This window comes from Meleagris gallopavo, chromosome 29, assembly GCF_000146605.3.
Source record: "Meleagris gallopavo isolate NT-WF06-2002-E0010 breed Aviagen turkey brand Nicholas breeding stock chromosome 29, Turkey_5.1, whole genome shotgun sequence".
NCBI lineage: Eukaryota > Metazoa > Chordata > Aves > Galliformes > Phasianidae > Meleagris > Meleagris gallopavo.
Window position 1 is genome coordinate 335,958 of NC_015039.2, and position 23,299 is coordinate 359,256.

Below are 23,299 nucleotides of genomic sequence, written 5' to 3' on the forward strand. Positions count from 1 at the left end.
CGTGTGGCAGGGGGTTGGAGCTTCGTGATCCTTGAGGTCCCTTCCAACCTGGGCCATTCTGTGACTCTGTGATGTTCCTATGTTAACTGTACATAATGAGGGCGATTTAGCTGTGGGATATGCATGCTTTGTGAAGAGATCCCCACACCCCCAGTGCTGTAATAAACCAGCCGTGGCTTTATGAACTACCATTTACCTCACGGCCCAGCACAGCTCAGCGCTGCCCTCCACTCCCTGTGAGGAGCTGTGAGGAGCTGTAGCCGCCATGAGGCCTTCCCTCAGCTTCCTCTGCTCCGGGCCCAACGCACCGCGGGGCCTTAACGCTCCTCACAGCCGTGCCCTCAGACCCGTCCCCATTTTGCAGCCCGATCTCCCACAGAACTGACAAATCAAGGCGGCTGAGCGCACCGCTGCCGCGCGGTCCGACCCGCGAATACGCACTGAGGCGTCTGAAAGCGCCACGCTATCTCCGGGCGAACAACGGCCGCGCGCTCGCTGATTGGCTGTTCTCCAGCCGATGAGGGCGGGCTGAGTGCCTGCGTAATTTTCATTGGCTATACCTTGGAGAACGAAGGCCAATGGAAATAAAGCGCAGTTACCATGTGACCGGCGACGGCGTCCGTTGAGCCGCGTGGAAAAGAAAGGCGGTCACGTGGCACGGGGAGGTGTGAGGAGTACGCCGGCTTCTCATTGGTCGGCTCGCTGAGGAGCTGGCCAATCCCGCTGCGCGCGCGGGGCGGGGCGGGCGGTTGCTCCTCTCTGAGGTAACGGCGCCTCAGAACTGTTGGGGCGGTGCAGGGGGAGGAGAGCGGGCGGTGGGCAGCGGGCAGCGGGCAGCGCTGTGTCAGCCGCGGTCTGCGGGCAGCATGGAGGTGAGGGGCATCGCACTGGGCTGGGTGGGCGGCTGGAGGGGGCTGCGAGGCGGGGTGGAGCGGTTGGGCTGCGGAAATGTTGCTGTTAGAACGTCATCGACTGGTTGAGGCTGCCGGTCACCGGGCGGAGCTGAGGCCCTGTGCCTCTGTCAGGGGAGTTCCCTGAGGTTCCGTGTGGAAAAAGGGCTGTGTGTGGAGGCAGGGGGTCTCAGCCGGCCGAGGCTCCTACTGCTGTTGTGTTTTCTCATTGTTTGCTGTTTTGAGGTGAAAAGCCATACAACTGCTCAACAAAAGGAGAAGACATGGCATAATTTGTATAAGAAACAGCTGGTTTTTGCCCTAATTTTCTGTGTGTGCTCGTAATGTGTCTGAGGATACCAGTACAAGCGCTGGTAAGCGGGGAGGTTGTCCTGTGGCCACGTTGTCATCCTGTGGAGATACAGATGGATGGCTGCTTGCAGGAGTGCTTGTTCAGAATGGTGTCAGTGCTGTGGAATTGGACTTTCTGAATTTAATAAGGATTTCAGAATGGAAAAGGCGATGAAGGAGAACTATGAGGAGCTGAGGGAACTGGGGCCGTTTGGGCTGGAGAAAAGGCTAAGAGGAGAACATATTGCTCTCCTCAACTGCCCAAAAGGCTGCAGGGTGGGGGGTGTTGGGCTCCTGAGGAATCTGGAGGCGTTGGATCGTAGAATAGAGTCATAGGATCATCTGAACTGGAAGGGATGCTTAAGGGCCATCTGGTCCAGCTGCCCTGCAGTGAGCTGGGACACCGTCAGTGCTCAGACCCCATCCAGCCTGACCTGGAGTGTCTCTAGGGATGGGTTGTCCACCACCTTTCTGTGCCAGAGCCTCATCACCCTTACCATAAAAACCTTTTTCCTTATGCATTATGAAAAAGGGGTGGCCAGCAGGGACAGGGAGGTGATTGTCCCCCTCTACTCTTGTGAGGCTCCATCTGCAGTGCTGCATCCAGTCCTGAGGCCCCCAGTACAGGAAGGAAATGGAGCTCTTGGAGCAGGTCCAGAGGAGGGCAATGAGATGGTCATAGGGCTGGAGCAGCTCTCCTATGAGGAAAGGTTGAGGGAACTGGGCTTGATCAGCTTGGAGAAGAGAAGGCTGTTGGGAGACCTCATTGTGGCCTTCCAGTACTTGAAGGGAGCGTATAAACAGGAGGGAGAACGGCTGTTTTACAAGGGTGGATGGTGATAGGACAAGGGGGAATGTTTTTAAAGTGAGACAGGGAGGTTTAGGTTGGATATGAGGAGGAAGTTTTTCAGCCTGAGGGTGGTGAGGAGCTGGAACAGGTTGCCCAAGGAGGTTATGGATGCCCCATTCCTGCAGGCATTCAAGGCCAGGCTGGATGTGGCTCTGGGCAGCCTGGGCTGCTGGTTGGTGACTTGCACACAGCAGGGGGTTGGAACTGGATGAGGTCCTTTGTGGTCCTTTTCAACCCAGGCCATTCTATGATTCTATATCTAGTCTAAATTTGCTCTCTGTTAATTTGAAACTGTTTCCCCTTGTCCTGTCACAACTGACCCTGCTAGAGGGTCTGTCCCCTTCTTTCCCATAGCTCCCCTTTAGATACTGACAGGCTGCTCTCAGCTCTCCGCAGGGCCTTCTCTTCTCTGGGCTGCACAGCCCCAGCTCTCTGCCTGCCCTCAGGACCTTGAGGTTGGGTGTTAGGAAGGATTTCTTCATGGAGTGGGTGGTCCTGCACTGAAGGGGCTGCCTAGGGAGGAGGTGGAGTCTGCAGCCCTGGCGCTGTTTGGGATGTGGTATAGCAATGGGGTTGGTGGGTCAGGCAGGTGGTTGGACTTGGTGAACTTTCCTACTTAAGTGACTGTAGGTGCTACAGTTATGTTTTAAATATTACACATGTAATGTCACAGCTTTATTTCTCAACTGTGTTTTTTTGGTTTTTTTTTTAGCTAGTCGATTTTTTTTTTTTTTTAAACTTTAATTCTGTTGTGTGCCTCAGCATTCTGAAAAGGGGAAGAAAAACTGAAGTTCTTGCTTTGTTTTCATTGCCTTTTCCCACTGGGCAACTATTTCTGAGCACATCCAGGTAGATGATGGGGAGAGGGGTGTTTTTGAGGGGGAAGAATCCACAGGCAAGTTAGTTAAATAAGTTACTTATACCAATGAGATCTACACTCGTCAGGTTTATGTATAATTATGTCCTTCTACCGCTTTCTCCACCTCATCTTTTGTAGCCTAAAGTTGTGTGCAGAGGAGGCAGCTGCTGTTGGAGCAGTGCAGAGGCTGGCAGCAGGCTGGCAGATGTGTTCAGCAGTGTGATGGCAGAGTCCGGCTCACATGGCTGCTACAAACCACAGGTTCAGTTGGTTATAAATAAAATCTGTATATCTTTGTAAATGTTTGGGGTGTTTGTAAGCAAAGTGGTCAAAAAGATTTCTAGTTTTGTTGCTGGTAATGCCTAAATCAAATGCTGTAACTTATAAGTGTGAGGTTCATCAGAAAAGACAGGAACTTAAATGTGGTCGCAATTAAGGCTGTTCACCTGTTGTGTATTTCACCTTTTGTTGTCTCTGTTGTAATTTTTTGCCCAATCTGTTGTGTTGTGATCAATTTTTGAAGTTTTCTGTCATCACTGCTGTACTCAAAATTTCAAGAGAACTCCCCCGTGAGAGAGTTTAATTGGAGGAGTGCTGCAGAATGACACAGGACCTTCTCCCCATCTTTCCTTCTCACTGGTAACCTCTGTAGTGCAGGAATTCCAGATAAGCCTTCTGCTTTGTTCATTTTGTGCTTTTTCTCAGTCCACTGACTGAACGTCACAGCAGGAAGGGGGCTGACAGTAATGGGAAGAAGGAAAGAGTAGATGAATCCACTGACCTTCCCACATTTATGAGGAGGAGTGGCAAAAGACAGATGTAGAAAGCTAGTAAATAGGTGAGAAGGGAGCATGAGCAAATGCGGGGGGAGGAGAAATTAGGACTTTAGCTGGAGATGTGCTACATTTAGCTGAATACATCATGAAGGAGTTAACTGTTGGCATACTGAAACATGGAAGTAATTAGGGCCAGCAGAGAGAAATGGGTTTAGAGTAAAGGGAGGTGTGTAGAGAAAGTGTAGTCATGGAAGTTATCTGTACTGAGCTGACCTGGGAAAAGAGTAACGTGAAGAGTGTAACAGTTGGAGGTGCCTATGAGAAGAGCAAGAATAGTGAAAAGTTGGGGGAAGTAAAGAGAGGTGGCAGCAAAACCAAGAGGTTGTGACTGAGAGTTGAGTTTAAAATTAAAAACACCCACAAAAAAAGGGAGGAGGGAGGGAGGGGATTAGAATCTATTAAAGAAGTATTTAAAGAAAGACTCAGTGTGGAGTGCTACATATTTGGGAGATGAAGGAGAACGTGGTGATGAGGAAGATAGTGTTTCAGTATGTTTTGTTCTTCTGTCAGTATCAACATTTGTAGCAAAGTGAGAAAGAAATGACTATTGTTAGGAAAACTGAGGAGGAGCTTCGGTCTCCCAGCACGTGTTCTTGGGGCACAGAGGTGGGGTCCAAACGTTCATGTAGAGCAGCTGAGCAGGAGCTGCTTAGTCTGACAGTTATAAACACTGTGATAGGAAAATCATTACATCTTTTCATTTTGCATTTCATAGGTCTAGCTTTTTGCACAGGTAGGAGTCTGAAATGAAAACCCTTTCCCAGTGCCTTCAGGAATACACCCTGAGTAGTCAACAGTTCCCTGTGGCACTGTGCCCAAAATATGTGGTGTGCTTGTTTCTGGTGAGCTGGTTGCTCCACGGGTGAAGTCATTTAGAACCTTGCAGAATAAAGAAATGACAATTCAGTATTACAATTTATATCATTTCATATTGAAATCAATGTTTTCATTGTCTATAAAATGCAGAACGAAGAAAACGTAGACCCACCTCAGACCTACAGCTCTTCCCTCTCGACACCAGAATACTCTGCACCTGTGGACTCCTCCCTTTTGTACACACCGTGGTCTGTGTGCGGAGATGACAGCAAGCAGCCCGCTGCTCCTCAGCTGAATGTGAAATCCAGGTAGTCAGTTTTGACTGGGTGATCGTTCGTGTTGAAGGATCAGGTGGTTTGTTTGTTTGTTTAACTTAATGAACTGTTTTAAATGAACCAACCAGGATCCAATTTTGTTTCCAGAATTCAAACTGAGAGGAATGATTATGGCAGTGAAGCGGATTTGTATGAGCTTGTGTCTAACATCTTGGAAGAGCAGGATAAATCACAGCCATATTGTGCTGAGGGGTGAGTATGCTGCCATGCAAGAACTTCTGGGATTCTTATTGCTGACAAAAACTGCCCTCACTGAGCTCAGTCTGTGTTCTCTTATTCACCTTCACATCTCCTGTTAGCAAGCCCTCCTCCTCTGCATTTTCCTTTCCTCCCCCTTAATCTGATCAAGTTTTACTAGTGACAGTACCATGGGAGCTTTTGGTTTTCTGGTATTTACAGAATTTTTTTATTGGAAGTTTTTAAATAAATCTTTAAGCAGCCTGGAAGGGCCGTATTCAGGTAGATCTCCTTCAGTATCATGACTGAGTTCAGACTTGAGGTTTCTTTCTTAATTTCAATTCACAGAAGGAATACACAAAAGAGGAAATAGGAGAGTGAGAAGGAAACTGAATTGACACGAGGGAGGAGTTCTATGAAGAATGAGTATTCCTTGATGTTTGTGCAACCTAAGTAGCACTTGCAGATCAAAATGTCAGATTTATTATTCCTATGTTCTAGTGCTGAACTAAATCATTAGATAGCCTGAATCTGAGTATTCTGGTTCTCACAGATAAGGAAGGGAGCCCAGTTCTTGTGGTTCACAAGCCACTCACCCTTTGTCTTCCCCAGACGGTTCTGGTTTTTGTGGATGTGCTGGCTCACGTGGCCAAAGCGAGGCTCTAAACAAAGTCAGTCTTGATCAAAAGAAGGACTTACTAATTCCTTTGCTTTAGATAGTTTAGATTTGACAGTGCTGGAAAACAAAAATCCAATCTGGGCTGCAATGCATTCCAGCTACAGCTCCACTTTTTCACTTGGTCTGATTACATAATGATTGTTCCATTGTTAATCTATAGTACTTAGTAGAAGGAAAGGACATGCCTGTTTTTAGTGAGTTGATTTAAATGCAGGAAGCAGTGTAAGCCAGTGTAAAATGCAGGTGATTCTGAAGCAATAAGCAGCGTGAGGCACAGAAGTATTTTGTGTAGAGAACTTGGACGTGGCTGTGAAGGGTTACGGGGAGTTTAAGTCGTGATGGTCTTAATCTTCTGCTCTATCACGAATATGGAGATGATGGTAAATCCTTTGGTAGGACTGAGTGAACATTTGGTGCCTGCACACCACCTGCAGCTTAAAGGCAGGGTATGTGTATCAGTTGGTTCAGCAAACCAGAATCAGCTTTTTAGTCGAGTTACAGGAAGATAACAGGTAGAGGTAGGAAGATGGACAGGTGACAATAGTAGATAACATTTAAAGTAAGTGATTCTTTCCACAGTGAAGAGAAATGGTTGGGAGTGAAATGGGTTTTAAGCCTTCATTCCCCATTTGGGAATGGAAGAGCACTGCAGATGGAAGCTAACACTAATGTGTACTTCTTGTTTTTGTCAAGGAGTTGCTCTTCCAGCTTAAAGTCGGTGTGGTCCATGAATGCTACGAGAATCACAGACCACCACTACCTGTTGTCAGAAACTAAAAGACCAGTTACTGCAGCTGTTTCCCAGCAGAGTTTTTATAGTAGTGAATCAACATCTGCTGCTGAAAAACAGTACTTGCAAAGTGGTAACCTTGCACCACAGCAAAAAGTAGAGGAATGCTATCATGGATTTCCTGCTACAGACGTTGAGGAGCAATGTTTGTGCCCTTCTAGGAACGATCGTGCCAACTGTTGCAACATGCAGGCTAATGAGAATATTAAGACAACACCTGTGTGTCAGAACTATCCATGTGTGAAAAACACCTTCACACCTCCCGCTGCTTATTTGGAAGTAATCAAGGACTCAGGAGGTGATGCTTACTCCTACAGAAGAGAGAATGCATGTCCCAAAGGAGCAGATGCACAGCTGCAACAAAAGCAGGCAGAAACATTCTCACAGTTTCACAGATGCAATGAAAATGCTGATTATGGTAGATATGCTGAATATTCTCATTTTACCAAAGCAAAGCCTACCAAGAGCATCAATTGTAGCTTCCAAGAAAGTAAAAAAATAGTAAGTGAAATGACTGAAGCATCATCTCTGGATGTAGAACCCTATTCTAAATTATTTCAATTCAAATCAGGTACTCAGAGAAAAATAGAAACGATTCCAGATCAGCAAAACTTTACATTCACCAAGAGTGCAGGACTCCTATCAGAAAAGCAGTTTGCAAATGAGCCTCCATTCTGCAGTGATGTGGGGCAGAAATTTGAGTATGGGCTAAATTCTCTTACAGCCTGTCAGGGGAATAGTGACTGTGCAAATGGTGTGGATAAGCCACAGTTTTCCAAGTCTGATCTTCAGAATCCTGAGTACTGTAAACCACTTCCATTATTACCAAACTCAGCAAACTTGTCAGCAGGTGCCAATGTAAGGCAGGCTTGGATGAACTTTCAAACCAAACCCGCTGTCCCACCTCAGAGTCCAAGCATGGTGAAACTGAATAATCATTTATCTACTTTACAAAAAAATTCCAGTCACCCTAATGATTTCTTACAGTTAGCGTCTTCAAATGTCCCTTTAAATGGTAATTTATCTCACAAGAACTGTCAAGATAATTCTTTGTTTTTTTCGAGTCTCGATTTTGGTTATAACGCTTCAGAACGAGCTCAGTCGGCTGCTCTTATGGAAGCACTGGCAAAGACTGGAGAAGAAAATCTGATTGAGTTTTTAAGTGACAAGAAATTAATGCAACCAGACAGAGGCAGCTCAGCTCAGCAATTTGGGACCATTGAAAATGTGAACAAGCACTGTTTCCAGTTGAAGCCACAGAGTGAGCATTATGAGCTAGAAGGACAAAAACACTCAGACAGGCTGTTGCAGAACGTGTACCAGGATTCGGTGGAATCTCAGGGTCAGCTCAATCTCAGGCAGGGAAATGGAGGTAATAATGCTGTCAATCACACGACTCACGTGCAGGCATCGAGCTTTGCCAGCAGCTGTGTGATGGGTGACTGGAAGCATAACCATCAGCTTGGTTCAGCTGCAATCCCCTCGAGATCTGCTCGTCCACTGGGCCGTCTGGTTGTGCCTCTGATGGAGTCCTACAACATGTTCTCCAGTGACAGCTTAAATTGCTTCTATCCTTATGTGAATGATTTGATGTGTGATGTACCAGCGCTGGGATGTCAAAAGCAAGTTAAAATGAACAGTGGGACTGCCAGGGAACTCCGTGTTAAACTAGAGGAGTGTTATGAACAGTGCAGAGCTTTGGAGAAAGAAAGAAAGGAGGTAAAAAATATTTCTTAGTATTCCATGTCACAGATCTGATCACACTCAAAGGTGAGACCATTAAGAGTTGAAATAATGGGATTTGAGAGAGAAGAGTTTGTTTCCCCATCTATTTGAGACTGAAAACAGTTTGTAGGTTGATGGCCTGATTTGGAGCATAGTGAATGTTGTGCTTACACCAAAATTCAGTGATGTTTTCAGCCTCTGCACTGGGGCCTGGGAAGGGTATATTGTGTGGCTAAAAAACAGTAATTACATTGCAGCACAAGGGAAAATGTGTATCTGGAAACTTTCAAAGCAAATCCATTAATTATATTTCAAACTAGGACTAAACTTCAGTCCCTTGAAGAATTAAAATAATGCCTTCTACTCTATTTCTCTCCTCCTCGCTTCCACTTTGTCTGAAGTTTAAAGCCTAATATCTACTGGAACAGGCTCCTATTTTTCCCCAAAAAACAAGCTGAAGAAATATAATAATATCAAAACACATAAAAGAAAAAGCTTCAGACAATTCTGTATGAAGCAGTTTCCAAGTTTAAAGCAATTGCCCTTTTTGTTAATAGCATAAGTGAGTGTCTCAGGATCCCGTTGTTAAGTGTAAAATCTGTCTTGATTTCACCAGTTTAGGTGGTGTGGAGACTCAGAAATGATCTGGAACCACTAGTTGGTGGAGGAACCTTAATCAAACGTTACCAGGAGATAGTGGCAGCTGGCCCTTTGCTTGTTGTCTTTGTGGAAGCTGTTGTGTCAGTCCAGTGGAAGAAATTGAATAGAGATGTAACAAATTTTTGCCAGAGCATTGCCTGACAAAAGCCAGTCATTGCTTTGGATACAGTGGTTGGGGGAGGCAGGGCTCACCTTGAGAAGGGGAGATCGATGTCTGTACGTAGATGTAAAAGGCAAAAGAGGAGGAGTTGAGATGGGAACTAAAGAAAATCAGTTTATCTTGTGATAATTGCTCTATTTGAAGCACTTGGAGTAAACTGGTTGTTAATTTCAAAGAGGTGATTTTCACACCAGCTGGTTAAATCCCAACTTGATTAATTCACACTATCTACTTAAAAAATCCAAAACCCTAAGGGGAAAAAACTATATCTTAAACTTCTTGCTGCTTTTCTTGCTGAAATAAAGCACACCTTGAACTGATGTTCTGAAGGAGATGTTCTTTTCGTTTTCCTGCAGACTGAATCAGCTCTTGCTAAGAGTTACCCAGGGAAAAGCATTTCCAGTAATAACAACGCTCCAGTTCCAAGGCTGACATCAAACTCATCAAGAGTTGATCGCTTAATTGTGGATCAGCTACGTGAACAAGCCAGAGTGAGTTGTACAAAGATTGTAAAAATCTGTTGAATTTATTACATAGAGTACAGTAGAAGATACATAAGTTTGTCAGAGCAGCTTTTCTCCAGATAGTTTTGTTCTTCAGGGCTGTGCAGGAAATATTTCAGCAGTCCCTGCTGGAATCCTTACAGCTCCAGGTTCACCCCAGGTCTTAGCAGGGAACCTGAGTATCTCGGGCTCACATTTACGAATGTTCATGCCAGGGCAATGTGATTCCTGGTACAGAGGTGTGCAAGCAATGCCAGAAACCAAGCATCTGGTCAAACTGCTTGCACAGCTTTAAGATATCCCTGCATTCTGAGCTGTTCTGTGTTGAGCACCTCTTGTGTCCCTGCTCAGCAGAGAAATGTTCATCACAGCTTTGCACACACTATATTAGAGGAGGCACTTGGGGGGGGGGGGAAGAAACAAACATATTTATTAATCTTTTTAAGAGATTATGATGCATATTTGCATAACAGAGCTGTATTTGTTGGTGAGGAATGTGTATTTTGTGCAACTTCAGCTTGAATGTCTGCATTGTTAATTTGCTTTTTAAGCTAAACAGGCATAGGCTATAAGACTTGTGCCTTTTGAGCTGTGTGTGGCTCTATGGTGCCACAAATGATGGTGCCAGTGTGCAGCATCGTGCTGCTTTGCAAAGCAGCAGCCTGTGCAGAATCCTGCAAGGGAGACCAGAGGGAGGAGGTGAATGCAAGCAGAGCTGATCTGTGCTGCCACAGATAGTGGTGGGCTTGCTTCTGGGGCTGGGAGACCAAAGCCAGGCTGCCTGTGCTGCAGAAGGAAGAGAGATGTGGGCTGAAGAGCAGAGGTGCTGGAACCTGTCCCTGCAGGATGAAAGGCAGATGCTGGTTCTTGGAGGAGCAGACTGAGCTCAGCTCCCAAGGCAGCAGTGCTAAGGCTCACTCTTTCTTACCAGTCTCATACAGGTGAAATAAGCCATGGAGCCACGCTGGCTTACTGCCTGCTGGGATCATTCTGCAGCTGCTTTTCTTCCTACAGCTGAGTAGAGAGCGTAGTGAAAATGTGTCGATAGGTTGAAGGCTTAGTGTACCAATTTCCAATTACTGTTTCATGAACTTTGGAAGAACAGTGTGAGGGAATTACCTCCTTAATTTCAGATGGCATGCCTGTCCTCATCTTTAAGACCGTGCTTAAAGGAGGACTTAATCTTGTCTAGCTGTGTGAGGAACCAAACTTCAGAATAAAGAACCTCAAATGCTTATTAGACAGCAGCTGAAAAGTAGTTTCAAGGATGCTCAAAAGCACAGTAGGCAGTTGAACCTAGATTTGTAGCATCAAAAAGTGCAGTGACAGCCAAGGAGAAAAACTAGTACGAAGGCTTGAGTGAAAGCTGAACTGGCTGGACGTGGGATGAACTCTTGGTAGCGTAGAGCATCTCATTAAAACCCTCTTGGTGCTCACAGACATTTTTTCATTTCATTTGAGACTCCCATTTACAGTTGCTCTTATTTCCAGAACAAAATGTAGCTGAAGAAGAGACAATGGCTTCCTTCTCTGTGCCACTCAATAGCTATTAAAAGCACTTAAACTAAGATCTACCCTGTACAGACTCTCATCTCCTTTGTGTCTGGTAAATCTCCAGCTCCTTTGTAACTGGAGCACGCCACTGCAGAATGTGCTGAGGCTGGACGTTCAGTCTCACCTGTTAAAGTCTTCCTAAGTAAAACACAATAGTCCCTGATGGACACACCACTGTATGATAAACAGTCATCAAAGCTGGACCTGAAACTTCAGTCCTTATTCACTGGTATGTCCTCCCCCTGAACCACAGGGGAAGCTGCTGGCTTCCTGCTGCTCCCACTGAGGGATGTGAGTGACTGAGTGAGCCCTGTGGCAGCCAAAAGGGAGGAGGTGGGAAGTTGAGCATTCGAGCCTTTAGTGGTTCTCCTTGGGTTCCAGGGCAGCCCAGCTTTGACTCTTGTGGATTTTGATTTTACATACCTGTTGGTTCTCCCTGGCTTGTTGTAAAGAGGGCAGGCATTGGACTTGCTGCAGTGGGTCCCATTAGGTGTGGTCATGGTACTTGAAAGCCACATCTTGGAGAACCTCATTTCTTCTGTGGGTCTGAATGTCACTGTAGCACCTAACTTAATACAGAAATGGCCTTCCAGGATTATCCATCAACAACTCTAAGATGAGAAATGACTGAGGTTCATCTCACTTCGTTTTACTTGCTTACATAATTCTGCTGTGCCACTCCTTAAAATTTGTCCTTCAGAAGCCACGCGAGTGATTTACAAACCATGTTAGCAACTTTTGTTTCCTCTCCCAGTGACTGATTCCTCAGTTGTTTATGTGAAATTTGCCCTGCTCCCTTCAATTTATTTATTACTATTATTTTTTACTTTATTAATGTGGATTGTTACTTTTTGAGTTTACTGGTTGCTGCTGCTGCCACAGAAACCTGTATAATTTATTAATGCCTGCAGTTTTTTTCCAGGCTTTCACAAGATGAAAGGGGAGGCAGGACTACCCTGTCAGCAGGAGCTTGCTCTTCCTGAATGCTCTGCAAAGCCCAGTATCAAGGAGCAGGCTGCCTTCTGTTGTGTGTGCTACTGCCAAAACGACTGTTTGGCCAGCAGCCTGCTCTGAGGATACTTGAGGTGGGTTGGACAGGTTGTCCTGCCTCACATGCTTCTGTTTCCCAGCCTGTTGTTAGATAAACTGAGCATTTCTCCTTTTCTTGGGAAAGCCTCCAGTCCTTCTGTTGTAAGGAAGCATCAAGAACTTGCCTTTGCATTGTACTCCCAGCCCCTATTTGTTTGTTTGTTAATTTATCAATCACCAGGTTTCCTCATAAGTCACCAAGTGTAGCCACTGTCCAATAAACATTACAATTTGGGAATTCTGTGTCCTGTATCTGCAGACAAGCAGCCAGGTTCTCCAGAGGCCTATGAGCCACAGCTGAGGAATCACTCACCAAAGGAAAATTCTTAGTAGTGTAACTGTAAGGCAAACAAGGCAGCAGAAGTGCAGATTTTCATTTGTCTGAAGAAAACAGTGATTTTTGAGTGCTTGTGCTTAATATCTATCCTGAAAGCCAGCCTATGGTGCGGTTATAGCAGCTCTTAGCGGTCTAAGCTGCTCTCCCATGCTGATGTTGGCTTTGCACAGCAGAAGGAAATCACCTGGGTGAAAACTGGGCAGTCTCTGTGGGATTTGTTCACGCCCAGGTAGCTGCAGCAGTGCTGATGGAATGTAAGCAACAGAAACTTTGGTTTAGAATGTTGTCAGGGAAATCACCTGTTATGAAGTTGTCCCAGAGTTGTAATATCCATTGTTAACAGGTAAGCTGGGTGTCTTGGTGTTGTTATTGTGCATTTTGCTATTCTGTGCACAACTGATATTTTACAGCTTTGTTTTTGGAGAAGAAAGAATTCCAGTTAAGAATTTTAACTACTTCACCTATAACTTTACGAACGGTTCTCAAAACAAAATAATGGTTGCAGTTAATCTTTTCTTCCTAATCTGCTAGCTTTTCATGGAAGTGTAGATGAGTACAGCTTGAGCTCTTATAACATGTCAAATGTTCATTAGGTTGTGACTTTACTGGGAAAAATGGAGCGCCTTCGCAGTTCTCCCCTTCATGTCAACATTTCTACTGCTCTTGATAAACATCTGGAGGTGATTCGTGTTGTGCAGACACGTAGAAAATATGAGATTGTAAATGCTTCCCATCGACCAAAGCAAGGAGCTCCCAGGTGCCAAGATGACAGAGGTATTGCTGTGCTGGTGTGCTTAGTAAAGTAGCTGCAGTTCTACATGTATTGCAAGTCTGTGTTAAAATGCCTGAGAGTTTTGATGCCACAGTTTCATTTTGGTTTACAACCAATTATAATCTGAAGTTATTTTTCAGCTCTGAGAGAAGCAGACCATTTTTTCTAGGTGATGAGATGAGTTAAATCAGTTTTGATTGCATTTATTCAATTAACTGTGCAATGTAGCTTGTCATTGGAGATGATTTTAAGCTGTTGCCTCATTCTCTCTGTCCCTTGTAATGCTGTAACCATTACCTCTGTAGCTCTGTCTGTATTTTAACGTTGAACCTGTGAAGTGACCAATGTGTCCTTGAGTTATGAATGCACTTTTTAAGCATTTCTATTGAAGACTGACACGCACACACACAAAAAAAAAATAGTGTTTTGGGTGGATATGCAGAGATGTACTGTAGAGAATTGGTTTTATTCTTAATGGTATCCAAAATATGCAGAATGTTCAGCTTAAGCTCTCAGTAGTGCACAGGCAGGATGGCAGGTTCTTTCCTCTCTTTGTTCCCCAGGTGTGAGTATGAATAAAGCCCTGCCACCTGTGATGCTCTGCTCCGTGGCTTTGTGTTGGAAGCATTGTTACAGTTCTGACACTGCTCTGTTCATTTCCTGCCTCTCTTCCCAAAACTGAGATGGATGATTTTATGCCTTTTGTGTTTCCCGTCATGCAGTTGTACAATTCTCAAGATTACTTCAAAAGATACACTCTAACAATTTTCCTTCTCACTTCTTCAGTTGTTTTTGTTTATCTTGAAGGTGATGTGACAGTTTTGGTCTTTAAGCCCATGAAAATAATTGGCATTGGCTTTAGTGCTACACCTTAACCAGGTCAGTGAGCTCTTTGGAACTGAGTAGGCAAGAAAACAAGTAGCTGTCTGTCATGGTTTTCAGACCTGTTCCCTGACCCAGCTGCTCTAGGGAGAGAAGAGGAGATGGCCTTGCACAACGGGATCTGATAATTGAACCAGACAGTGCTCTCTGTCTGCCTCTCCTCTGCCACGCTGGCTGGCTGTGAGATGTGTCAGCCTGTTGTAGCAACTGGTGAGACATTCAAATGTTAGAATACTCAACTTAGCAACTTCCTTTGCTGTGTGTTTGGGAGAGCTTTGAGGAAAATGCCTCAAACTGCATCTCCTCTCTTTGCCAGACCTTCCTTGTTAGTGTGTGAGCTTTGTTCTGTTTGAGGAAGGGTCTCCCTCAGCCCTACCTTGTTCCCACAGCACCTTTATATTCCATCTGATTGACTATCTTACAAAGCAGAATCTGACTGTTGTGTCCTGTGTTCTAGGAGGTCTGATTTAAACAAAACCGTGGCCTCATCTTCTCCTTGCTAACTCTCTTTTGTTTGGACACAGATTTGCTTTGTTGGGTAGCAGGTAGATCTGGGCTGCCCCATGTCTTATGCAACGTGAGTCTGAAAGATTCTGCTACTACACACAAGAGTTGCGGAACTGTGCATGAAGTCTGGCAGTTGTTTGTAAATGGTTTTGACCAGCTAACAAAGGAAGTTCTGCGAGAAATCATGATGATGAGAGGAAGGTTTTTCCTGAGTGCCATCTGCCACCTAGATCAATGGTCAGGGCTTTCAGTGCATCACTCCAAGCCTTTTGTAACCATACCTCTGTTGCCTGAGATTCGATGTTCAGGATCTCTCAAAATAATCTAGATGTTACAGATGATCTTTTGAGGACAAAAAAGACCTCTTTAATGCCTGCAGCTCTTGGATACTGCATCCAAAGACTTTAAAACAACTCCTCCTTATTTTGGTGAGGTTTTCTCTTCTTACCTGGTAGTGACCAAATACCAGCTGTATCTTTCTGCTTTGAGATGTGCCACTTTGAGTGAGTGTCACTTGTTTCTTAGATTCTTCTAGATGGTTGAGGTGATACCACTTCTGTGGGCTATTCTTTCACAAAGCTTGATGTGAGAAGCAATCTTGAATGCTCAAAGGAGGCAGTTCTATCCTCCACTTCTGCATTCTGCCCTTGGTTTCTCCAGAGTTATCATTACAAATATTACCTTGAACAATTCTTTGGATAGTTGATATTTGTGTTGCACGAATGGATTTACTCCTTTATTCTTCCTGGTTACATAAATCAGCTTTCTCTGTCACTCCTTCCATTGGCTTAGCAGTGGTAACTGTAAGAGGAATCAGTGCTCACTGTTTCTGCAGAAGGAAAGAATGAGGTCTCAGGAAGGTTTTGCAGAAATCAGCCATTGAGTGAGAGCCAAGAGTGAGAGACAAGCTGGCCAAGAGGGAAATGATGAGGGGATGAAGTTAGGCCTTGAAATTCTGTCCTTCTGTCCCACTGTCCTAGAGCAGTGAAGCCAAGGCTGCTGGTTGAAAGTAGGTGCCAGCTTTGTGCAGTGAAAGGAAACTGCAGTCATGCTTCCTGAGCCTGAGTGCCTGGGGAAGCAGGTCTTAAGTCAGTGCCTTCCACTTCTTCCAGTCCCCATGGAAGTGTTTAGCAGGGGAAGCAAGTACACATGCCCTTTCTGTGCAGTCCAACAGGTAATGTAGAGTTAACCTGGAATAAAACAAAGTTCTGACTGAAAATTCTGGTGCCTAGAAGAGAGTATTAAATGTTTCCTCACGGAGGCTGGAATTGAAATCCAGTAATTATCCACATATTTATTGATTGTTGTATGCACTGAGCTGTTGAATCAGTGTACCACTGTACCACTCTGCCTCTCTTTACTTTGAAATGGTGGGTTTTGTCACGTTTTTGCAGAACGTGGTCTGCACACTCTAATAAAATGTGCTGAATGAGCTACTCCTTCACCTCCTCTGCCAGAATAATTTCTTAGGCAAGATGGGCAGAGGATCCAGTTTGTAGATCTGAAGGGCTCGCTGTGAACATCCAGCAATGAGCTCAGGGAGGGAGTTTGTCTGTAGAATATTTTCCAACACAGAGGTGCCTGTGAGGCTTTCCTTGCTCCTGACATCAGATGAGAGCAAAGTAGGGTTGTTGATAAAACAAGTACCGACGCTCCACGTACCCAACTGAATGAGGGCCTAAAAACACTGCCTTCTCAGATGGAACTTTTATGACCTTTTACAGGAAGAGCCAAAATCAGACTAAAAGGGGTCTAAAAGATGCTGCTTTCTTACCAGCAGCCCAGTGATTAAAAAACTACACAGCGTAATAAAATTAAAGCTCCTTTCTCCCTTGCAGATGTTTTGGCTCTCGCAGTGGCGATCAATGAGATGAGCGCAGCGACGCGTCACGTACGTACGAGTCTGTGGTGTGCCCTGCAGGTGAGCCTGCCAAAACCTGCAGCTAGACAGCTGCTCACAGCAAAAGCTCTCCGGGAGAGGGCACGGCCTGAAGAGAAGCGTACGAAAATGTGAACGGCCGTGGCAGCCAGGATCAGATGGCAGAAACCACGAGCAAAGGAAAATGTAGCAGTGTGCGCATATGAAGAGGTGATGACGTTTATTCTTTCTAATTATTTGTAAAGTTCAAACTGCTGATACTCGTATTTAAAGCTGTATCTCGAGGAGAGGTTGAATTTTCATCAAGGGCTCTCAGTTTCTCCTTGGACTGCTGAAATTACAGGCAGGACCGTAATATTGGGAAGCCTAACTGATGAATGTTAAGGAATCGCACTAATTAAACAGCGAACACCCAAGACGTTATGTGACGTCTGCAGGTGAGCCTTGGTGTAGAATTCTTCTGTTGAGTTTGTTTAGTTTTGTTTTAGAAAAGGGGTTTTAAAATAACGAGTCTTAAAGACTGTAGTCTGCTGTGGTGTCCAGGTGGTTTCAGACAAGATTGTGACGTAAAGGTGTTTTCTTTATCAAACCAATACCTGTAAACAGGAGGAAGAATGCTAAAAGTACTGAATATTCATGTAAAATTAAATATTTAACATATTAGTATTTATGAATTTGAGATTTTAGAATCCACGTTTGTGAAAGGAAATGCACCAGATTCTACTAAATTAAATGATGATAAAATTGCTCTTGCAATTTAGTAAATGTATTCAAATCATTTGGGCGTGCCCTCAGGAAAAGAAAGAACCTGTTTTAAAGTACTTAACATAATCAAAATGTGACATGCACACAGTATTAACCTCTAAAAAAGCTGTACAGCAGCTGAAATAATGAGTATTGTTTTTAATGCCTTCACTTGAAAACTTTGCTTGGAGGGTAGGCATCACAATGTTCTGAAACTTGTGTTTTTTTTAAAGTTACTCTTTCACTAGTTTGGTTTGTGATTTGATTGTCCTATTTTAGATATATTAGTTTACATCTGTGTTTTTGACAGCTCTTAACACTTGGTGCTTATCTGCACATCTTATCTCAATCTCTGTACTGAGTATAAATAACTTATTCATTGATAGAAAGCGTTGGTATTATGTGGCTTAGAGGAGGGGTTTTAGCACTTCCAGCATCGCGTTTATAACGCGTGGATTAAGTTCATTCAGTTTTCCTTGCCTAGATGCACTGATATTTGAAACATAGTCTGCGTTCTTCCTACTTGTGGAAATCCTGCTATGTACGAGGTGGAATCACACCACATAAATTGTCATTGGGGATTATGAGAGAAACACTGAATGAGAATGCAGGAGAAAGTAACCACTTTGATCACTGGTATGGCCAGAAGTACTGCCAGAGTGAATTTATGGGGGCAGGAGGACAAAGCACATTTCATACCACAAGTCACTGCATTAAGATTTGTTAACTAGGACATGTTGGTGTTAAAAACAAATGGAATTTAGTCTGTCTGGTAAGAAATAAATTAGCTTTCGTTGAAGAAAATTTGTTCTGTTTTCCTTCACGTTTCAGTTCCTGAAGCATTCTCCAGTGACAAGAATTGTAATTTCCATTTACTTACTGAAACACGAGGTACAAAGCAGAGGTGTACTGATATTAATAAAGAAAATGAGTGTAACGTTAGACTATGGCAGAATTGGATCAGTGCAGTGAATCCAAAGCGTATCTTAGTTAAAAGCTCTGTTCTGTCATACAAAGTTCATGCAATGAATTCAGTACCTGCAGTAGAAATCTTAGGAGTGTGCCTGGCGTTTCCCTTGGTCTCAATGCCACGACAAGGAGAGAGAAGTGACGTTTGCTATCAGGCCCTTCCTACCAGAGACCCATGGGTCTGCGCTCCTGAAAGTTATCTGCCATCAGTGCTCAGCTCTCTGCCTCAACTGTAAGATTTATTAGCATTTGCTAACAGCTCTGTGGCTTCAAGGAAGACCTGTGACAGCACGAGCCAGGAAGCATTAACTGTGCTGAAACAAGCAGACGGCCAGGGAAGAGCTCATGTTCTTCAATACTGTTGATTTATGCAGCTGTGCTCATACGCAGGACTTCACTGTGCTTTGCTTCTGGCCCCAAAAGCCTCGGGCAGCACCACTCGAGTACTGCCCTACATGGCCATGGCAAGAGGTGTGAATGAGAGGCACAACAGCAGCTCAGCCCTCTGAAATACTGCTGCTGGGTAAGAGAAAGTGAGGGTATGGGACGTGGCATGGAGCCCGAGGACAGGCCCTGTGGCTGTCACTGCCGTCGCAGACACAGAGAGGAGCCCGGCTTCTTGGCCAGCCATCTTTATTGTTCAAGTCCAAAGATAAAGCAGATACTCACACTTGCAAAAATAGTTAAATAATAGGATGCATTACCCCTAAATCAGACTGGTCTGAAAGTGGGCGATAGGGGCAGTTACCACCACCAGGCCAGGAGCTGCCTCCTGCCACAGGCCAGCCTTGCATGTGAACGCAGTGGCCAGAACATGAAGCAGCACAGGGATGAGGTGCAGTGGTTCCCCTGTGCCCCTGGAAGCACCACAGGTCCTTCCTCCACACACAGAGGGGAGTTCAGGTGATGCTGCCACGAAGAAGGCTGAAAATGGCAGCTAAAGAGCCCTTGTGGGGTGAGAGAAGCCTTCAGCCCCTCCACACAGCTCCTGAGTAGGGCTGGGCCAGATGGGAGCAACTGCTCATAAAGCCAGAGCATCCAAACCGGTCACAGCCTGCATTAAAGCATTTTCTCTGACAGCTGCTGTAGAAATAACAGTGGATGTTCACCCACACAGAACATCACGGAGCACCATTTTCCAGCCACCAGCATTAAGTTTCAGAACAGCATAAGGACCTGACCGATTTGCTCCTGCTCCAGCTGACACTCCGATCACTGTGCTTTTCCCTTACCAAGAGTCTGTGGGTGAAGTGGTCTCATAGCTGTAACTCAAATATATTTCATATGATTTCTTTTCTCTTGCTGCAGAGCAGCACTTGCCCTTGCTGAGGGCAGAGCCAAACCCTGCTCTTTCAGCCAGAATGAAAATGTAGCACTGTTCTTGGCAGCACAAATAAATGTATTTGCAAATACATTTTTCAAGGCTAGTGTAAATTCACATTCACCCCGTAGCAGCAAGTCCTTAACTGCATGTCAGAAAGGGGCTCTGCTGTGTTCTCAACTCATAACATGCTGTTGCTGCAGTCCATGGATGCGGCCCATTCAGAAGCTCTTTCCTACATTTTGCTTTGCTTTAACTAGTTAGAAGTAAAACTGATCAATTTGAAACACAAACATCATAACTTCACTGTTCTTTGGTACAACACTGGCCACAAAAATGACTGGGACATTTGACACCACAAGCACATGGCAAAACTTGAGTTTAAGAGGTGCTTGAAATTTCTTTTTTGCTATGTAAAATAAAGGAAATGCTTCCAAAGAACCGGTCACCAGCCACGTGCCCAGAATTTTTGCTGCTTTTTAAACACACACCATATTCATAACTGATTGTATCCCCTTAAAGTCCAACTAGCAAACCCCGGCTATCGCTTGCGCTCTCCTTTTTGTGTCCTTTTCTTCTCCTTCTCCTTCCGCTCCTGCTTGGCTAACTTGTCCTTCTCTCGCTGGAGTTTGTCTTGCTCCTTCTTCTTCTGGAACTCATCTCGCAGCAGCTCCCGCTCCAGCTTTCTGGCATTCAGGACATCCTCCACGTTGGTGTTTCGGAACAGGGCTGGTAGTGAGCTAAGGGCAGACAACGTGCTCTGAACACACAGCTTCCTCTTTTTAGTGGTGGTTTGGGGCCATACGCTGACTGTAGGATCAGCCACAACAGACCTCAGCTGCTCATTTCCCTCCCAGCTCTGCAGGGAGAGAAATCCCTCAGCCACAGCTCTATAAAAGGTGATGCACAGAGACAAGGAACATTTCTGACTCCCCGCTCTGCTTTCTCACCAAGCAGGTAAACAATCTGGAAGTAAAATGAGGAAGGTAGAAAGAAAAAAGAACCTCTGCTTGTGCTGTGATAAAACCTGCTTCCACCTGAAACTGGCAGCTGCAGAGTTGCAGGAATGTTCCAAATAACACCAACAAAAACATGAGGTCTTTGGTTCAGCAACCATGCCCTAAGTGTACATACAACTAAGTGTACCTTAATAGTCTTGTTTCAATTTCACTTATAATGATTGCTGACAAGATTTGCCTCTCTGGACACCACTCAGAATTAAACTGGTGTTTGGGAAAATTATCTGTATCAGTAACGTTATGTGAAGCTTCGGAGAGGACAGTAGAGGAAAGGAAGGCATAAAGGAGAGAAAAGGAAAGGATCAGTCTTAGAAAGAATGGGAATTGCGCAGCAGATGCTGCCATCCTCCCAAAAACCCAACTCAGAGAATTCAAAGGATACATTTTTCTGATCCAATGTTTACTGCTGTCGCAGTGGAGCTGTCCTGTTCATCGTCGCCAGTGAAAGCATTAAGGAACTGTGGGCACTGCTCGTGGATCTGTGCTCCTGTAGAGTCACTTGGATCAAAACCTGTCAGATAACAATTCTACCAGGCCAGGAGGAAGAAGCTGAAAACAAACACTGATGATTGAGAACAAGATAAGCATAAAACCCAATGTTTAACTCCCTAAGCTGGGACCTCCCATGCTTTTTGCCATGGAAGCCCCTTTGCTGGAAACAAGTTTCCAACTTGTTTTTTAAAAAACAAGTTTCTCCAATTCCTCCACCAGACACTGCAAAGCTAGGAAGGCGATTTTAAACAAACAGGAAAAGGATATTCCTCTTCATCTGTCACGTTGGCATACTGGGCCAGGAGGGCTGCCTTCCTCTGCTTCTCCTCCTGCGAGATCTCCTTTGGCTTCACGATGATCCTGGCCTGCTTCTCCATCATGCTGGCGATCGCCTGGACCTCATCTGCCAAGAACAGTCAGAGCATCAGTCAGCACCCCAGCAGTGAGGGCGCTGCTGGCAGCTGCCACACCACGTTTCCATGGGTTTGCTTTTGTGCTCCATTTAAAAGCTGGAAGATACCCTCCAGGTTTTGTGTTTCAAACGCTTCAGCTTTCTACCAAGAGCAAACACCCCATGTGTTTTCTAGAAATTACAAGTGGGCACTGACTTAGGATCACAGAACGCCTTAGGTTGGAAAGGAACTTTAAAGATTAAGCTCCAATACTGCTGCTGTGGGACTTCATTTGGGACGTATCCTCCTGTGGAGTCACATTTCTAACAACCTGGCTAGAAGGACATATTGCTCTCATCTTTCTGTGCCAAATAAGAAAAATCCCTCATTTACTGTGCAAAGCCAGTGGTAGGAGCCAGAGGGATCCAGCAGCATCTTCAGCAATTCCCATCCTTGGCTAAAAAAGGGAGTTATTTTTTAACACACAGAGGAGCACATTTTCCTGTCCTCAGCCAAAGGCAAAGTCAGACCAAAGACAGACTGCTTCCATGAATTTTAAGGCAAAGACACTCAACAGCTGTGTGCCGTAACCCTGAGATTTGGTCAAGAGAAGCACAACATAAATGCAGGGTTCACAATAAGGGCCCGATGGGGACAACTATTTCCAGCACAACATCGGGCAGTGGCAGCGTTCTGTGTGCACAGGAACCAACAAGAAAATGCAAAGCAAACAAAAAAGGGCTTTAGCCAAATGGGGCATTACATCGTGACAATGCAGCCCTGAAGATCACTGAGCCACGCGCTACATTAAACCTGCACATCTCTCAGTATGGGATTTCATTGTGCTCCAGAGGAAAAAAAAAACAACAAAAACTTATTTCCTCCACAGGATTATGAGCCCAGAGAGCAGCAGAATGCCAGCAGCAGCCCTAAGTGAAACTACTCAGCTTTGTTTGTATTTCAAGACAAAACAGTACATAAGCCATAGCAATGAGAAGCAAGTCAGCTCTGCAAACAACGAGCAGCACTGAGTTTAACTCCTAACAGAGCAAACACACAGCTCTCATCTTGGCCAAGCCCTGCACAGCACTCATACCACACAGAAAGGCACAGTGAGCAGCAACACTACCTTCTTTTTTCTCTTTGGCGTCAACAATCTGAGATTCAGACCACTTCTCGACAACTTCCCTGCAAACATCGTTTAAGAGATCTTCTTCCTAGTGGGGGAAAAGAGACTTCTCAGTTTTGGAACAGAGTTGGTCTGCTACAAACAAGCACAAATCAGATATAAGTACCAGCTGCAAAGGATCAGAACACCCACCAGCAGGCTCAGGTGATAGAGCTTTCACATGAAATCTACCAATAAAAGCACAGTGGGACTTTTGTTACCTGGGAGCGCAATGCATGCCACGAGGTGCACCTACTGTTGGCTCAGCTCGGGACTAGAGGCAGACCTGACTGCTACACAAACAGCACAGCCTCCCTGCTCTCCTTTGGCAGCAAAGCAGTGTTAACCCAACTAGACCTGTTCTACCGCCCATGACCTCTGCCTGCCCCATCTATGCCAAACACGAGCTCTGAAGATTGCTCCATACCCTCTGCCCAGAAGAGAATTTCCTATGAAGGCATGCCGTAGCCAGGCCTCAGCTGTCTTTCTCCATCTTACCCTGCCTGGCGTGCAACTGGCATCTCAAAGACAGCACACCAAACC

General features: G+C 45.0%; 2 protein-coding genes across 6 annotated transcripts in view; one reads left to right on the plus strand and one right to left on the minus strand.

Moving 5' to 3' along the window:
- Positions 1-687: 687 nt before the first annotated feature.
- MEIOC (meiosis specific with coiled-coil domain) lies at positions 688-18,349 on the plus strand. Of its 5 annotated transcripts, XR_002121780.2 has the most exons (9): positions 775-872; positions 3,089-3,211; positions 4,753-4,910; positions 5,025-5,129; positions 6,487-8,302; positions 9,485-9,619; positions 13,205-13,385; positions 16,611-16,861; positions 18,227-18,349. XR_002121780.2 is itself a non-coding variant. In XM_031557043.1 (8 exons), exons 2-8 carry the CDS (start codon positions 3,173-3,175, stop codon positions 16,784-16,786), a joined length of 2,610 nt encoding a protein of 869 aa, XP_031412903.1. In that variant the 5' UTR covers positions 688-764; positions 3,089-3,172; the 3' UTR covers positions 16,787-18,211. The 5 variants fall into 5 exon arrangements, 4 of the variants coding, with proteins under 4 accessions (XP_031412903.1, XP_019478912.1, XP_019478914.1 ...); XM_031557043.1 differs by lacking the exons at positions 775-872; positions 18,227-18,349 and adding an exon at positions 688-764 and having other exon boundaries at positions 16,611-18,211; XM_019623367.1 differs by lacking the exon at positions 18,227-18,349 and having other exon boundaries at positions 16,611-18,211.
- Positions 18,350-18,979: 630 nt separating this feature from the next.
- Positions 18,980-23,299, minus strand: part of CCDC43 (coiled-coil domain containing 43) — a gene marked incomplete at its 5' end in the record, with an annotated part of 7,682 nt that continues 3,362 nt past the window's right edge. Inside the window, 4 exons of the mRNA XM_010724464.3 lie at positions 18,980-20,414; positions 21,087-21,145; positions 21,464-21,599; positions 22,718-22,805. Coding sequence (XP_010722766.1) covers positions 20,227-20,414; positions 21,087-21,145; positions 21,464-21,599; positions 22,718-22,805 — 471 coding nt within the window. The remainder of the gene's footprint in view (positions 20,415-21,086; positions 21,146-21,463; positions 21,600-22,717; positions 22,806-23,299) is intronic.

Bases quoted from the DNA above. Each gene is read 5' to 3' on its own strand.
- MEIOC (XM_019623367.1), top strand. The intron at 8,303-9,484 runs GTAAAAAATATT...GTTTTCCTGCAG, and splicing joins TGGAGAAAGAAAGAAAGGAG to ACTGAATCAGCTCTTGCTAA. The intron at 13,386-16,610 runs GTATTGCTGTGC...TCTCCCTTGCAG, and splicing joins CAGGTGCCAAGATGACAGAG to ATGTTTTGGCTCTCGCAGTG.